Here is a 16,142-nt window from a genome sequence, read left to right on the forward strand (position 1 = left end):
TAGAGAAAACAATATACAAAAAAAGGGCCCAACCGGGTTCGAACCGGTGACCTCTTGATCTGCAGTCAAATGCTCTACCACTGAGCTATGGACCCGATTTGTTAAACATTTGGCAAACATAGTTAGTCTTGTATAATTTAATTAAACGTCCATCCCACCATATTTATGCACTCAAACTATTTTCTTATAGGTACAAAACTATGAAAGACTACGTCCATTTATAATTTATGTGTTATATATTAAAAAAAATACATGTTTTCATATTTCTATTGTTAATTGCCCCTAAATAAAATATATTTTTTTGTAATTTTCTATCGTACATTTTAGTATTTTACCTCTTTTACTAACTAAACGTGTTTGTTTGTGACTACTTATTCAGCGTGCTCTTTTCTAAGGTCACATAAAATCAATTAACATTTTTATCATTTAATATATAAAGAGAGAGTTATTTTTATTATTTTCATATGAATAGTAAAATAACAATATTGTTATTGTTGACACACTTTTAATTTATTTATATAACTAAATTATTGTTTTATTTTAGTAAAAAATTAAATAATTTCACATTATAAATTTAAATTAATTTATATATACAAGAAGTTAATTAAGTGTGAGTCGTATACAAAAAAATATTTTGAAACTATAAACTTAGAATAATTAGATAAATATAATAGTTCAAAATGTCGTTAAAGCCCAATTTGCGTGAACTTGGGCTGACGGTGGGTCAGCATGCGCACATTATATTAAGGGTCTTTCATTTCCTTCACTTAACAATATCTTGGCGTACCCTCTCAAATTTTTGAGTTGACCATTTTATCTTTCAGAAAAGTGACTTCATAATCACATATTTTGGAACAAATTTTTGACGTTTTCAGGATAATATTTCTGAAATAAAATTTTTGAAATATAATTTTCGAACAAAATTTCTAAAACATATGAAATGTGATTCAAAATAAATTTTATGAATAAAACTCATAACATTCCTTTTGAAATGGGTTTTCTGAAGTAGTGTAGTACAGTGTGGTGCACTGATATTTGAATCTTTTCCTAATAATTTTGTGAAGTGCAGTTAGTAACGATGGGGGTGTAGGAAATAATAGCTTTATATTAGAGGTGTAATCAACATGTTATTTTAGGCTATTCAAGTTAAACAATTGAGCTTCACCCAAGTGAAGATGTTTAATACTTGAAGGAGTTGTTACAAAGTTATCATGTCTCTACAGATTTTAAATATTAATTTAAATATTTTAATATGAAATAAATCTAATTAAAATGTCATAACATAAGAGAATGATCGGTAGATATTATTTATTATATCATTTATATTATATGCTGTTGAATTACATAACTAACCAATACATTTTGTAGACGAAGAAAATCATGTGATTAGTAATAAGGACGTAACCAAAGATTTCAATAAAGTTTTTGATAAATATAACTTTGTTAATAAATATATTAATTTTATTAAGAAAATATTTAATTGAAAATAAATTAAAGAACAGAAGAATGATAAAATAATGGAATTACAAAATTTGAAACAAAACTTAACATATAATCTTGTAATTTATTTCAAGTTAATTAATATTAATATAAATATAATATGTTGTTATAAGTTAAAATAATCTTAGTGGTGGAATAAAGTGTCAGAATAACTCACACTTGAGCAAAAGACAGGACAATAAGTGATCTAGAATAACCAAACATATATTATATTAATCTTCAAAATATATTGAATCTAATCTTTGAAATACACCATATGAAATTTAATGCCGGACCAACTTAGGACAGCATAAAAATAGGTTATGTACGAGCACTATTCAATGTCATTTAAAGAATCTAAATCAATTTAACTTAATAGCATAGTTGAATTAGAAAAATTAATAGGATTAAACTAAACCTGAATAAATTTTATAGACTTAATTTAATCCAAATGCAAATTACGACATCATAAATATTTAATATCATACAAATACTTAAAAAAGTTACACCCTAAAATAAAAGGTAATTATATACGTACATATATATTTATTTTCCTTCTATTAATGTTTTTCGGAAAAAAGGTAAAAGAATTATATATTTATATTATTGAATCACGCTCTTTAAAAGATATTCTTAAAGTTCTTGTTCTCTTATGTTGACGTAATTTATTTATTTATTTCTTTATTTTTAGAGACAGTTAAAAAAAATTGAATTTATTTAGAAGAGGCGCGGGAAAAAGGTGAAGGGATAGGTGACGCGGCACCGCCATTGGCGTCGGCGTAAGAATCCAAAGTAACAGATGTGGCCAGCTACAAATCCAGAGAAATTAAATAATATATTATCAAAATAACTTTTATGTATTGTTGACTATACTATTTCAATTAATGAGAAAGAAGAAGAAAGTTTCTTCGTTTTGACTTAGTCCAACACTCTGTTTTTCTTTTTACAAACATATGATAAATATATTTTAATTTCGTATTAAGAAACTTTTGTAATAAATAAATTAATATTATTGTATAAAAGTAAAAACTTATTCTTTTTCTACTAAACTGTTTGATTGAATGAAAAAAACATCCACGTAACTCACTTACTTATTATTTTCATAAGTAAATAAAATACAAGATATTTCGTACCTCAAAGTTTATCTATTAAATTTTACACATTTACATTTTCGGTCAAACCATGATGCCCGTGAATTTCTGAGTTTCTCACTCATGTCCGTGAGTTTCTCACTCATTGACATGTGTTAGAAAGTAAAGCATATTCATGGAATCATATTTATATTCTCTCCACACAATAGAATATTTATATTCTCTACACACAATAGAAGAGTCATGAATTTTATCACCCAAACCATTACGATCTTATGTTAAAACGAGATTCCAACCTACCATTGTAACTAACGAAACGACAATTTCTAATTGTTCATAAAGAAATCATTACTCCCGAAAGACAATTTCTAATTGTTCATAAAAAAATCATTACTCCCGAAAGACACGGCACAAAATCTTGAAGATATTACCAGTTCAATTCTTTGGTCAATGTCAAAGCTCGACCAAATCGTTGATTAGAAGACGATTTGAATATTTCATTTTTAACAGTGGAGCCAAACATGAACTGTTTATTTGAGAGTGATGAAAGTTGAAAGCACGTTAACGTTTAAAGCACACATATGTTTGATGTATAAACAATAATAGATAACACTGATGAACCAGCATGGCCTCTCACACTTTTCCACTGTCATGTTCCTTCTCAACTCAACAACACAACACAAGCTACAACATATAGGCTTCCATTTGTCGCCAATTTGTAGTTCTGTACAAGACCCTAATGCAAAAATAGTTCATTTTTATTCTATTATCTTAATATGTATGTATGATGAACCATCCTCCTCTCTTTACAAAAAGAGGAGTAGTAATACACACACACATATGTATATATATATATATATATATATATATATATATATATATATATATATATATATATATATATATATATAATACATATAGGTTGCTGAACATGCAACATCCTCCGCTATATTCATTTTGTTTTATCTTTCGGACTTTTTCCTTAAGTCCATTACACTTAATAACTTCCAAACCAACCCAAATCTATAATATTATCTATCGTCTGTGTGAGTGATGTTCTTGTATTCTTTGCTATTTTTGTCCTTTTATGCATCGAAAGCCTTGAAAGTATCGTTGAAAGTATCTTGTTCAGCAAAAATATCGAGCAGAGACAAGGCCTATAAACAAAAAATGGGGCAGGGTTTGATCAGTGGATTGTGTTATCTTCTTCCAAAGGGTATCGATATTCAGTAAGATAAAGATAAAGATAAAAAGAAAATACCTCAGGCACGTTCAGCTCAAGACGAAACTTGGGACCATCATAGTGGTGAAGGATTGGTCTGAATGAGTCCTCCTCCAGTGGTTCACATGTTTTCCTTGTGATCACTCTCACCTGTAATCATCATTTATGAACATTATTCAATCACACACACCCAATTGTGTAAGAACAGAGCTATAATCATTGGTATGACTAAGTTACCTGAGCAGGGAAACGAGATTCACCGGGGCATTTCTTATCCTCCCAAGCCATTGGATCAATGTTTGTTCCTCCAAAACCTGCAGCCTGAACAAATCCCACCACATGTTATGACTCTTTAACTCAAAATTCCTCAAAATATGAAGCTATTAAATGTTAATCTAATGGCCAGATCTTTAATTTAATGCAAATTGGGTCCAGAACAAGGTGTCTCGTTAGACTAAAAAGATGTTGAATTGGTAACAGATAACACACCTCAAAGATTCCATGGAGTTGGTGAGTGGAATAGTTGTAAAGGAAAAGGGGCAACCCTGGAGTAATGGCCCGAACAGAATCTCTGTAACGTGGTGGCAGACCTAAAAGCACAAAAAATTTCAGATAAAACGACCTTAATCAGCATCAATCATATGTCAAAGAATACATGGTCCTCACTTTAACAGCTACCGGCATAAACTTTTTTTTTTCACAAAAATGATTCATCGACAACATTTATTTACTAAGGTGTTAAAAAGAGAAAAATGGGTGGGATCAATTTCTCGGCATAATGACAATTTATCAGTTCAATGATTCAATTCCAGAGACAATACAAAATCTGAAGTACGTAACATCACATACAGCACAAAACTGCATAATCGAGAAACAAGAGAAGGAAGGAAAAAACCAGAACATACCGAAGAGTTGCCTCTTGAGATTTTCAGCCATGGTGTCATTGTTGCAAACGAAGATGTAGCCTCCAATGGTTTCATTCCTGGGAAGAGACTCCGACGGTGGCAGTGTTTTGAATCTCTTGTCGGCAGCAGCCTTGGAATCCTTGCCGTTATCATTGTTGCCGGCGCTGTTGTTACTGTCGTGTTTCTTGTTGGGGTTGTTGTTTTTCTTGGAAGATTTGGGAGGGTGAAGAAGGTCATCTTCGGCCTTACCCTTGTGCCCCTTAGGATTGATATTGAGGTTAATGTTAGTGTTAAGATTGGCAAAGGCAGGTTTGGAGTAGATTCCCTTGTTGAAGCCTCCATTGAGACCCACCCCAGCATCCAAACCAACACCCAGAATGTTGTTATTGTTGTGGTTGAGGTTGTTGTTGTTGTAACTCATGGCAAGAAAAGATCCGTTCATGTTATCCTTGAAATCAGAAGCAGACTCCTTTGACTTGAAAGAGTTGATCTCACCACCCACTTTGATGTCAAAATTAATCCTTTCATCACGCCTCTTGGACACGTAGCTGTTGCTCCAAATCGAATCATTCAGAGAGAGGTTTGCCAAATTGGATGTCTGCAGACGCAGCTGGTCACTGAATTGCCAGAAAGACTGATTATTCTCCATGATTTGCTGCAAAAAACGAATTCAAAGGTAGCTACTTTGTGTGACAAAAATGTTGTACTGATTGGCCAAGTGGAAGCAGGAAGAAATGGAAGGAAACCGGTTGAGGTTTGAATGAAAAAATTTTGTGATGCGATGACTGGTGTTGGCATAAATAAGATGGAAGAGCGTGGAGATGAAAAGATGAAAAAGGTAAATGAGATGAAATGAAACTTCGTGGAAAGTTACAGGGTTGCGTGTGTAATTGTCGAATGTGAAAGGAAAATTGTCTTTTTTTTTAATTTAATTTAAATTAGGTGGGGGTGGTATTTGTGAGTGATGAGTGATGATGATGCCAAAACGCGTACACGTGACAAGGTGGAGAAGAGAGAGAGAGAGAGAGAGAGTGGAAGGTGGAAGTTGGGTTTGATTTTCTAGAAGGTGTTAGAGTCGTGTTTACTTTAGTTTGAGTTCACACCAAGAAATTGTTTTACTAGTAAGAAAATGATGTTATGTAAAATTTTCATGAAATAAAGAGAAAATAATGGTATAAAAATTAGTTTTAGTTTATTATTTATTTATAAAATGGATTGAAGTTCCTTGCGAGCTAAGAGATGGGAGTGAGAGAAGAAGAATGTGGTGTGTGTATGAAAGTGTGGTCCGTGACGGTTTATGGCACGTTCAATGGATCTTTATGGGACACCTGTGTTTTGCTGCCTCTTTCCATTTACCAATTTTTTTATTTTTATTTTTTCCTTTCTCATCACACTTTCAATTACCATTTCAGCCCTTTTCAACTGATACTATTATACTAACTTCATTATTTCATTTAATGATGGAATAATAATAATAATTCTTCATCTGTAGTAAATCCAAAGTCATACTTCTAAATATAATTAAAACGCGTTTAGTTCATCATAAATATTTATTTAATTCATAAGAACAAATACTTTCACGTTTACTTTTAATGTAATGTTTTCACAGATTTTTAGGGGCAGATTAAATTGTTTTTTTAAAGTATTCATCTTTTTAGTTAAAAAATTTTAATGTCATTCTTAACGTTTCCTGTTTTTTTTCTAAAAAGGTTGTGATGGAAAAAGTGAGAATATTTTTTATCAGTTTCCTCTGGACATCTTTGGGAACATTGACTGGATTAATTAATATCAGTTTTGTAATTGAGAATGAAAATAAAGTAAGTTCATGTTAATTATTTACGGTAAAACTTTACTTTTTCAAACTTAAAAAAATAGATTTTCGCTTTTTGGTAAAAAAAAAAAAACTTTTATGGAAAACATAGCTAATAATATTTTTGGTATCACTTAAAATTTTGTAGGTGTGAACTTAACATTGGAGAGATGAGAACAGCACTCGTGAAAAACAGATGGGCCTATATGAAAACAAAAATAATATAATAAAACTTCGTTATTTAATAAGATAATGATACTTTGACAACATTTTAACATCATTTGTGATTTGTCCATGTTGATATTTATGATTACTATTATTAATTCTAAAATAATTTTGAACCAATCATATAATAACATGTAAACAATGTTAAAATGTTGTCAAAAAAGATGTTATCAAAATATCATTATCCTATTTCATGTGAACACCTTATTAATGTGATTGGTTCATGGTACACCTGAGCAAAGATCAGGACAACAATACTCATTGTTAAATTTAAAAGTAAATTTACATTAAACCAATGAAATTATACAACTAATCCTTAGAATATTAAAAAAAAATATTACATTGCATAGTTTCTTGAGTTTTGAAAATTTATTCAAATTGGTCTCTTGATCTTACAAATATATATGAAGTTACGAGTTAAATCGATCGATATTCAATCCTTTTAAGAACTAATTAAACAATTCCACTTTTTTTATCTCATATAACAATGCGCGTATTCTTCAATTAGTTTAGTTAGATTTTCTGATATATATTTTTATAAATTTAAGAACCGTTTTTTCTTTTATCAGCGAACCATTTAGAAAGATGATATACTTTATAAAGTATACTAATAGTTTATTTGCTAAATTTAGCCTAGAGTTCATTTACCATTCTGTAAATGTATAAAATGTTAATACAAATTTAGTTTCCGATTTTTAAAAAGTAAACAATTTTAATATAGTGTTAATGTACCACCTAACTGTTAAAAACATATAATTGTTTACTATAGTAACATGCATTAAAATGCATTGATAAACTATGTGCAAATAAATAATTGTCAGTATTATCACTTATAGCTGTATAATTTTTTAATTAGTAGTTAAATGGCACATTAACAGAGACTAAAAATTACTTAATTTTACGGTTTTAAATGATCAAAATTATAATTAAATATGTATTGAAACTAAAGGAGGATTCAAGTTAAATTTAATAAGCATTATTTGCTATATCTATATAGAAATGTATATTTTAAATCTAATACGACAGCCACATTTGTTTTGTAGTGGGATTGAGGTGAAAATTTCTATTCTATGCTTCGTATATGGACACTTACTTTATAAAGTTTTACTTGTAATATTGATATATCTTGTTTTAGAGTAAGGACACGTTTTAAATTAAAGTTATCAGTGTTTTAGACGTTCTATTTTACGTTTTCTTTTTCTAGTTTAATTGTTTATTAGTTTCACTATTTTTTAGGTTCATTTTGATAATTTTTTTACTGTTTTTTCAGCTTAGAATGTTTTTAATCTTATCACGGAATATTCATGGTGTTGATGTTGCTTTTTCATCAGGTTAAGAGAAGTTGCATCTCGTTAAACTTCAATTTTCCTTTTCCTATTTGTTTTCTTCTTTCTTAACTCATTTAAGCTTTGTCACCATCCTATTTATTTTTGGATTGATTGGTTTCGTACAATATATTATGTTTTGGTAAGGATTTTGTGGGTCCGAGATACGAACATTTGTTAACGTGTCTTCCTTACTTTCAGATGTTTGGATTGTCAAAGATGCTCGTTTTTCTTCAGTTTGGATCGTTCGGTTGCCTTTAATATGGACCGGAGGGAGAGGTACTTGCAAAAGACACTAAGACGCTCAAAGTTAGGCGTCTGTTAATGGAGATATTGCTCACAAATGAATATTATTGTAATTGAGTATTATAAACTCAGTAGAGCGTGAGTACAACATAAGTGTACCTGGCTTTTATCGTTGATCCTGTATTTATAAGTTTATCACAAGCCAAATAAAATATAAACAAATTTATCTTAAACCTTAAAATCCGGTCAGTTGCTCATAAACAGCTTTTTAAATATTTTATCCAATAACTTAAATGTTGACCTAATTGTGGTCCAACATCTTTTAACATGGTTTGACCTGATTGACGAGCACTGTGATCCAATATTATTTAACCTGGTTTGTTGATCAACACTATTACGAGTTGACAAAAACACTGTAGATAGACCCAATGTTATATGATACTATACATATTATATTAAAATTTATATTTTATATATACAGAGAGGGATAAATATTAAGTTATTTCACGATAATAACTTCGAGAGAGTACTTAAGTGGCACTAGAATAAAATATTTCCTTTTTCATTACGCATTCATTCATTGCTTGTCCTGTTTGTCTGCTCCAACCCAGCAATTAATAACCGAGTTATGATAAAATATTATTCATAATATTATTATTTGAATTTAAATTCGACATATGTATAAATTAAGATAAAACTATCGGAAGGATAAGGGATGAATTTTATTATTATATATTATTTTGTATTAAATATATTTTTAGTTTTTTAAAAAGTTGAAATTAGTTATTTTTAAAAATTTTGATATATTTTAAATTTTAAAATAAATAGATATAATGTTTTTAATTTATGACTAATTTTTTATTGTTAAATTTTTTTTATTTAATATTAAAAAATATTGTATTAAATAATATAAACAACTCAGATATTAATATGAAATAGTTTGATAAGTAAAAAAGTTTAATATATTTATTTTTAAATTTTTTAAACATATTAAAAGTTTAAGAGTAACTGAAAATATATTTAACTTTATTTATTTTTAAAAAAATTATTCCATACTTATGTATAAATTTAATGAATATAAAAGTTGTTTTATTCTTATCTCATCTGCTCTAAATAATAAGTATATCCTTACTCGCTTTATTATTGGTTTAATAATAAATTATTTTAATAAAGAAATAACATAAAAAAATATAATATCATCAAATATAATATGAAAATAACATCTTATCACTTTTTTATATAAATATTCATAAAAAAACTATAATTTGTATATATCAAAATAACCAAAAAAGAGAGTAATAGTTACTTTTATAAATTCAATGAAATATTTTTTTAATTTTTTATAAAACATTACTTAAATAAAAAATTAAACTAATAATAATAAAATTCTAATATATATATTTTATTTTTCGAACTTAAATATATATTATATGGTGATAATTAAAGAAAATTGTATTAGAGATGTAAGTAAGTTTAATAGATATAGAACAAGTCAAATAATTAGAAGAAGAAGAAAATATTTGTAACAAAAAAAATTATAAAATTAAAAAATAAGAAAATTATATATATATATATATATATATATATATATATATATATATATATATATATATATTAAATTTTAGAAATTACCTAATAAACTACAAATACATTAATGATTTAAATAAAAATAAGATAAATACAACGATAACTATTCAAACGTAATAAATATATGCATATTCGTCGTGATCCTTAATAAAAAAATGAAATATATCCATATTTATATCTATACTCAGTGGATATATGAATTTCCAATTAACCTAAGTCAAATTTAGCTAATTATATTTTTTAAACTTTCACTGTATGCATTATCTTTACAAAACCCAAATTAAGATAACATTTATTTACTTTTTATAAGATTTAATCTATAGTGTATTTTGTGATAATTACTTTTAATTCAAGAGAGAGAAAATATACTAGCAAACATTAAAAGATAAAATAAGAATTAAAAGTAAGAATAATATAAAAATATGTAAACATGAATATATTTATCGCTGTGAAGTAAATAAATATTTTTTCTTAATTTAACGAGTTAAATAATAAATAACGACTCACAGTATGATTATTGTTGGCATAAGAGTTTACACATGTGTTGAGAAGTTAGTATATTTAGTAAGTATTGAAGTTACATTGACACCAAAATAAGAAAAAGAGAGAAGAAAGTAATGAAGTTATAAGAAAAGTGTGTTTGATTCCAGAAAGGTCTCAATTCTGAGGGTTCACCTAAACCGAAGCCGCATGAGTAGTTAGGACAATAAAGATACACCAACAAAAGTGTCATGGACGACCAATTTTCTTTAATGAAGGTCCAATGTGGTTGTTTAGGTTGTTAAGCGATTAAAAGAGAACACATCATTTCGGAAACATTCGCTGTTTTTTTCGCCAAACCCATTGGTTACATACACACACAATCCAGGACAATACAACAATGGCGGACTTACCAAACCAAACATTGGACGATGCTTCTTTTGTTTTATTTTAATTTTTTTTTCATACCCATTTGCTCTTTCTCCCCCTGACAATCCAAAGTTCCTTCCTTTACTTTAAAACTCAACATCCAGAGAGAAAAAGAGAGAGAAAGAGATGGCGAGCATTGCTGGTACATGTCCTTTAGGCGCATTGCACAGAAACAGTGTCTCAGAAAACAATAGGAAGAACTCTGTGGTTCATTATGAGGGGCTTAGATTGCCACAGAGAACGCAAATGCCTTTTTCGCTTACAACCGTTCCAAGCCACTACATTTCAGCTTCTTCATGTAAGATCCTTGTACTTTTATTACCACCTAGTTTCTTGAATTGTTGCACTGATCTCAGTTAACGTATCACATTAAAACACTGTACTTGTTTCTTGGGTTTCGGTTATTGTTTGTTTAAATCGCTTTCGCTTTTACTTCGTGTGATGCTCTTGCAGAGGTGTGTGTTTTGTTGTGTTTCCATGTAAAGGGCTCGGCATAAAAATTAGATTCCCAAATGCAGATCATTTATCATCAGAGTTTCTCTGTATTCTCTTTGTATTGATAAGCGGAGAATTTAAAGCATATCTGATTCTAATTGTTGGATCAAGATCGGATGTATCATAGGAAATCCGACTTAAAATATGCATTCCAAATTTGAACCGTCAAATCTTCATCTAACAGGGAGATTGCATGGATGTGTACATGCACCGAACCCGATTCCCTGTTTAAATGGTTTTGCACTTTCTTTACTTTCACTTTATTACCAACCTCATCCGACCCATTGTACCAATAGAATTTGGATTATGGAATTTCTTAAATATGCAAATCAACTGTAATAATGATCACTTAGGTTAGTCTAGAATGTATTTCATCTTATTCTTAATTGTTAATTGAAGTGAAGGTTCACACTTGCACTTGCAGCTTCAAGATGCAGGATAATCAAGGCCATGGCTTCCTCAACCGTTGCAGCACCAAAGAGAGAAAAGGATCCAAAAAAGAGGGTAGTTATAACAGGAATGGGTCTTGTATCAGTCTTTGGCAGTGACATTGACACCTTTTACAACAAACTTCTTGAGGGAGAAAGTGGGATAAGCCTAATAGATAGGTTTGATGCCTCGAGTTTCTCTGTCCGATTTGGAGGTCAGATACGTGATTTCTCGTCAGAAGGTTACATTGATGGAAAGAATGATCGGCGCCTTGATGATTGCTGGAGGTATTGCATTGTAGCAGGCAAGAGGGCACTCGATGATGCCAACCTTGGACAACAAGTCCTTGACACTGTAAGTCACAGAATTGTTTGAAGCTGCAATGTGTAGTTGCCAAACTAATAAAGAAAATTCTGATTGTAACTTAATTTAGTTTGGCTGTATCTTTATTGTCAGTATTACTAACCATGTCGACAATAATTGACTTTTTGTGAGGATAAAACTTAGATACAGCTACACAAAAACGCTTTTTCTCTGATCAGAATTAGAGTTTCTTCTTGTTAACATGCACATCACATGTTTGCATTAAAGGATCGTGCAAATTATGAAGATGAAATCTAAGTCCAATCGAAGAACAAGACAAACTGTATATAAGTTCGGTCCTTGTTTTAATCATTACTTTTCACTAGGACAATGATTTAATTAGGAGGGTGGTCGATAACAAGCTACAGATTGATTTTCTTTGTATCAGATGGACAAAACAAGAATAGGAGTTCTGGTGGGAACAGGAATGGGAGGTTTAACGGCTTTCTCTTCTGGTGTGGAAGCTCTTATCCAGAAGGGATATAAGAAAATTACTCCATTTTTCATTCCTTACTCCATCACCAACATGGGTTCTGCTCTGTTGGCTATAGACACAGGCCTAATGGGTCCAAATTATTCCATTTCCACTGCTTGTGCAACAGCAAACTACTGCTTTTATGCGGCTGCTAATCACATCCGAAGAGGTGAAGCAGATATCATGGTGGTTGGTGGGACTGAGGCTGCAATCATGCCTACTGGTGTTGGAGGTTTCATTGCTTGCAGGGCTTTGTCTCAGAGGAATGAAGATCCCAAGAAGGCTTCACGACCATGGGACAAAGATCGTGATGGTTTTGTAATGGGTGAAGGCTCTGGTGTGCTGGTAGAACCTTAAACCCAACATATGGCTTAACAAGTTTTTGTTTTAACTGACTTTTGTTGGCCTAATGAAAACCTGATTCTCTATCACTGGAAATAAGATAATGGAGAGCTTGGAGAGTGCAACAAAGAGGGGAGCCACAATAATAGCAGAATATTTGGGAGGTGCCATAACATGTGATGCTCATCACATGACTGATCCAAGATCTGATGGACTTGGAGTTTCATCTTGCATAACCAAGAGTTTAGAAGATGCTGGAGTTTCTCCCGAAGAGGTAAGGAATAGAAAACCAGCATCAAAGCTGAAATCAAACATGTAAAACTGAATGTTCCTTTTGAAAACATTTCAGAGTTCAACAGTTTGTGTAAACTAGATGGATACTAATTGAGTAATTTTCAAAATGTGTAGGTGAACTATGTGAATGCTCATGCCACATCAACATTGGCTGGTGACCTGGCTGAAGTTAATGCAATCAAAAAGGTTTTTAAGGATACATCAGAGTTGAAAATGAATGCAACTAAGGTAAGAAACTTCTCTTTTCTTTTGTATTAACTGTATACTACTGTTAACCTTGAAGCTTATGGTTATATTTTCTAACAATTTCAGTCCATGATTGGTCATGGTCTTGGGGCTGCGGGTGGTTTGGAAGCCATAGCAACTATCAAAGCCATAACAACAGGATGGGTGCATCCATCCATTAACCAAGATGTAACCATCTCAACCACAAATTCATCCTATTAATCAAATCAAACATGTTACATTTGTAACTTTTGTTGATTCTCAGTGTCTTAATTACAATTGTCTAACTTTTCTGCAGAACTTGGAGCCTAGTGTTACAATTGACACTGTCCCCAACGTTAAGAAGCAGCATGAAGTTAATGTTGGTATGTATGATCTCTCGGATTGAATAGAGTAATAATGTAAAATTCGATGTTTCTGATCTTTAAGTGTATTCATTTCGTGCAGGTATATCCAACTCTTTTGGTTTCGGTGGACACAATTCAGTAGTTGTCTTTGCCCCATTCAGACCATAAAGTAGAATTGAAACTTTCTTTTTCTTTTCACATTTTGGAAACTAGTGATTTTTGGACACAAAAGTTCATGAGTTATGGACAGAGCATAGTTGTTTTTATATGTACCGAAATCATAGCAGTGGTATAAGAGTGTGATGAGCCATGAAGACAATAAAATGTTATTTTCAGCAATTCTACTGTTCTTTTACTAAATTTATATTAACATGAAAATTCACCTTGGTTAGTGTGCTTATGATGTCTTTGCTTTTCCCTTATTTGATCTTCCCATGTTTCATACTGTGTTGGTTGGAGAAACTTCTCCATTAAACTTCTAAATCTTTAATCTTAATCTTTTACTTATTCTCATTTTGAAATACATTTTTATACAAAAAGTACTCTTTAAAATTAAAGAGAATAAAAAATAATCCCAATTTAATTATAAAAGAATTGATCTCAAGACTTAAATATATACCGAAACACAATTAAGATAAATTAATTTTTTTACTAATGAATAATGTGTTAAAAGATCTTACAATTAGGAGCTAAATGAACTTCCAATAATATGCATCTCGTATCATTAAGGAAAGATTTACTTAATTGTAGTTTTGATAAATAAATGTAGTTTTCATATTCCACAGTTAAGAAATCATTAAGGAAAGATTTACTTAAATGTAGTTTTGATATTGATTAAAATTAAAATTTTGGTCGTCCTTTAATTTTATAAAACTAAACAATTATAGTTATAATTAAATGGCCCACCCCATAGCTGCAATAGGAGGCTACTTACTAGTTTTTTGACTGATACAAAATACATGGGCCATAATTTATAAATAAATGTACACGAAATACCTACTTTTGTTATCTCATTATTATTCTCCATGATACTGACCATACCGTTGTCCATTTCGAAAGACAAATATCATCTTAATTAATAAATCAATGATTGTTAATTGGTTGTATCATTAATATTGATGATGAATATATTAGTATTATGATTTTAAAACAATTATTATCAAAATAAAAAAAAAGTTATATGTACGATGATTTATTGTTTGATTACAGTATATTTGTCAGTAAGTAATCTATTTTCAGCTTGAATTATAATATTTGAGAATCTATTTCAGATTAATCATTGTCCTGATAATAGGCTAAAAAGCCCAAAATTGTATATGCTATCATGTATACTTTTGAGTTTTTAAGTGTATCATTAAGAGATGTTCCGAAATAAACAATTAAAAAAATGTTATATTTTAAAATGTACAATTCAAAATAACACATTTGAGAATGTAATTTTTTCTATAGAAAATAAATGGTCATAAGAAAGAGGATGTGGGAAAGATGGCTTGGAAGAGAGGACACGGGGAGACAGGTGTCAGATGGAGATTAAAAAGGAAATAAGATAAATAAATAATTTCACAATTTCATGAAAATAATGTAGGATGAAATGAACGGAGGTGCATGAAGAAATGATCCATCTACAAATATTACATTTATGGGCCTGTACTCAACATTTCTGTATACACCCTGTAAAAACTATTCCTGCACCACTATTTTATAATTAGAAAGTGTATATAAAGAAAGAAAGGGATGAAGGTATAAAGAAATACCTCTAAAATATTCCAGCTCATTATAGACAAACTCGTATGAAAGAATATATTATCTCCCATTCAAAATGTTAAAAACAATAAATTTATGATTTATTTGTTTATCATTCATATTGTGTATGTGTACTCGATATAATACTTTTAGCTCGTATTTAAACTTTTAATACATTTTATAACTTGATTCTTTCTATAGGAACAAGAGGGGACAAGGTACGCTAATATGAAAAAAATATTTATTTTTAATTGGAAAATTCCATTTGCAACACATTTTCTCACAATTGAGACATCAATAAAAAGGAAAAAATTATGAGATGAATAATATAATGAAGGAAATAAGCAAAAATATTGATTTTAAAAATGTCTTTTGTTAGAATATTTGTTTAGCAAATAGTAGTTCATGTTGTATAAGAGTAAATCTAACTCCTTTATTTAAATCTTTTAAACAAGTTTGTGTTTGGTTAAGCTTATTTAAAGGATTATAGTTTGTTTTGTCAAAATACGTTATTTATAAGAACTTATATACATAGATTTAAGAATATGAAAATTTTCAAATTTTTACAGTAAAATTTAAAAATTTGAAAATATATTATTTTAAATAATCCAATTATTTATAAGAACTTAT

The 16,142-nt window shown here is 29.8% G+C and overlaps 2 protein-coding genes and 1 non-coding gene across 3 annotated transcripts; 1 reads left to right on the top strand and 2 right to left on the bottom strand.

Annotated features, from left to right (window-relative positions):
• Positions 1–23: 23 nt before the first annotated feature.
• TRNAC-GCA (transfer RNA cysteine (anticodon GCA)) lies at positions 24–95 on the bottom strand. Its single transcript has one exon. It is a non-coding gene; the product is annotated as a tRNA-Cys (tRNA).
• Positions 96–3,131: 3,036 nt separating this feature from the next.
• LOC108322966 (DCD domain-containing protein NRP-B) lies at positions 3,132–5,536 on the bottom strand. The gene is made up of 5 exons (XM_017555287.2): positions 4,698–5,536; positions 4,282–4,382; positions 4,030–4,113; positions 3,832–3,942; positions 3,132–3,727 (listed from the first exon to the last, which is right to left on the bottom strand). Exons 1-5 carry the CDS (start codon positions 5,344–5,346, stop codon positions 3,656–3,658), a joined length of 1,017 nt encoding a protein of 338 aa, XP_017410776.1. The 5' UTR covers positions 5,347–5,536; the 3' UTR covers positions 3,132–3,655.
• A 4,946-nt stretch (positions 5,537–10,482) lies between these two features.
• Positions 10,483–14,167, top strand: LOC108322896 (3-oxoacyl-[acyl-carrier-protein] synthase I, chloroplastic). The gene is made up of 8 exons (XM_017555183.2): positions 10,483–11,097; positions 11,719–12,077; positions 12,475–12,906; positions 13,004–13,177; positions 13,312–13,425; positions 13,510–13,611; positions 13,721–13,787; positions 13,870–14,167. Exons 1-8 carry the CDS (start codon positions 10,926–10,928, stop codon positions 13,935–13,937), a joined length of 1,488 nt encoding a protein of 495 aa, XP_017410672.1. The 5' UTR covers positions 10,483–10,925; the 3' UTR covers positions 13,938–14,167.
• Positions 14,168–16,142: the final 1,975 nt, after the last annotated feature.

This window comes from Vigna angularis, chromosome 1 (assembly GCF_016808095.1).
Source record: "Vigna angularis cultivar LongXiaoDou No.4 chromosome 1, ASM1680809v1, whole genome shotgun sequence".
Lineage (NCBI taxonomy): Eukaryota > Viridiplantae > Streptophyta > Magnoliopsida > Fabales > Fabaceae > Vigna > Vigna angularis.

Excerpts from the sequence above, each read along its gene's own strand:
- LOC108322966 (XM_017555287.2), bottom strand. The coding sequence starts at position 5,346 with ATGGAGAATAATCAGTCTTTCTGGCAATTCAGTGACCAGCTGCGTCTG. Across the intron at positions 4,114-4,281 it reads AACTCCATGGAATCTTTGAG|GCTGCAGGTTTTGGAGGAAC; the intron begins GTGTGTTATCTG and ends GGATTTGTTCAG. Across the intron at positions 3,943-4,029 it reads AATCTCGTTTCCCTGCTCAG|GTGAGAGTGATCACAAGGAA; the intron begins GTAACTTAGTCA and ends TGATGATTACAG.
- LOC108322896 (XM_017555183.2), top strand. The coding sequence starts at position 10,926 with ATGGCGAGCATTGCTGGTACATGTCCTTTAGGCGCATTGCACAGAAAC. Across the intron at positions 11,098-11,718 it reads CTACATTTCAGCTTCTTCAT|CTTCAAGATGCAGGATAATC; the intron begins GTAAGATCCTTG and ends TTGCACTTGCAG. Across the intron at positions 13,178-13,311 it reads CTGGAGTTTCTCCCGAAGAG|GTGAACTATGTGAATGCTCA; the intron begins GTAAGGAATAGA and ends CAAAATGTGTAG.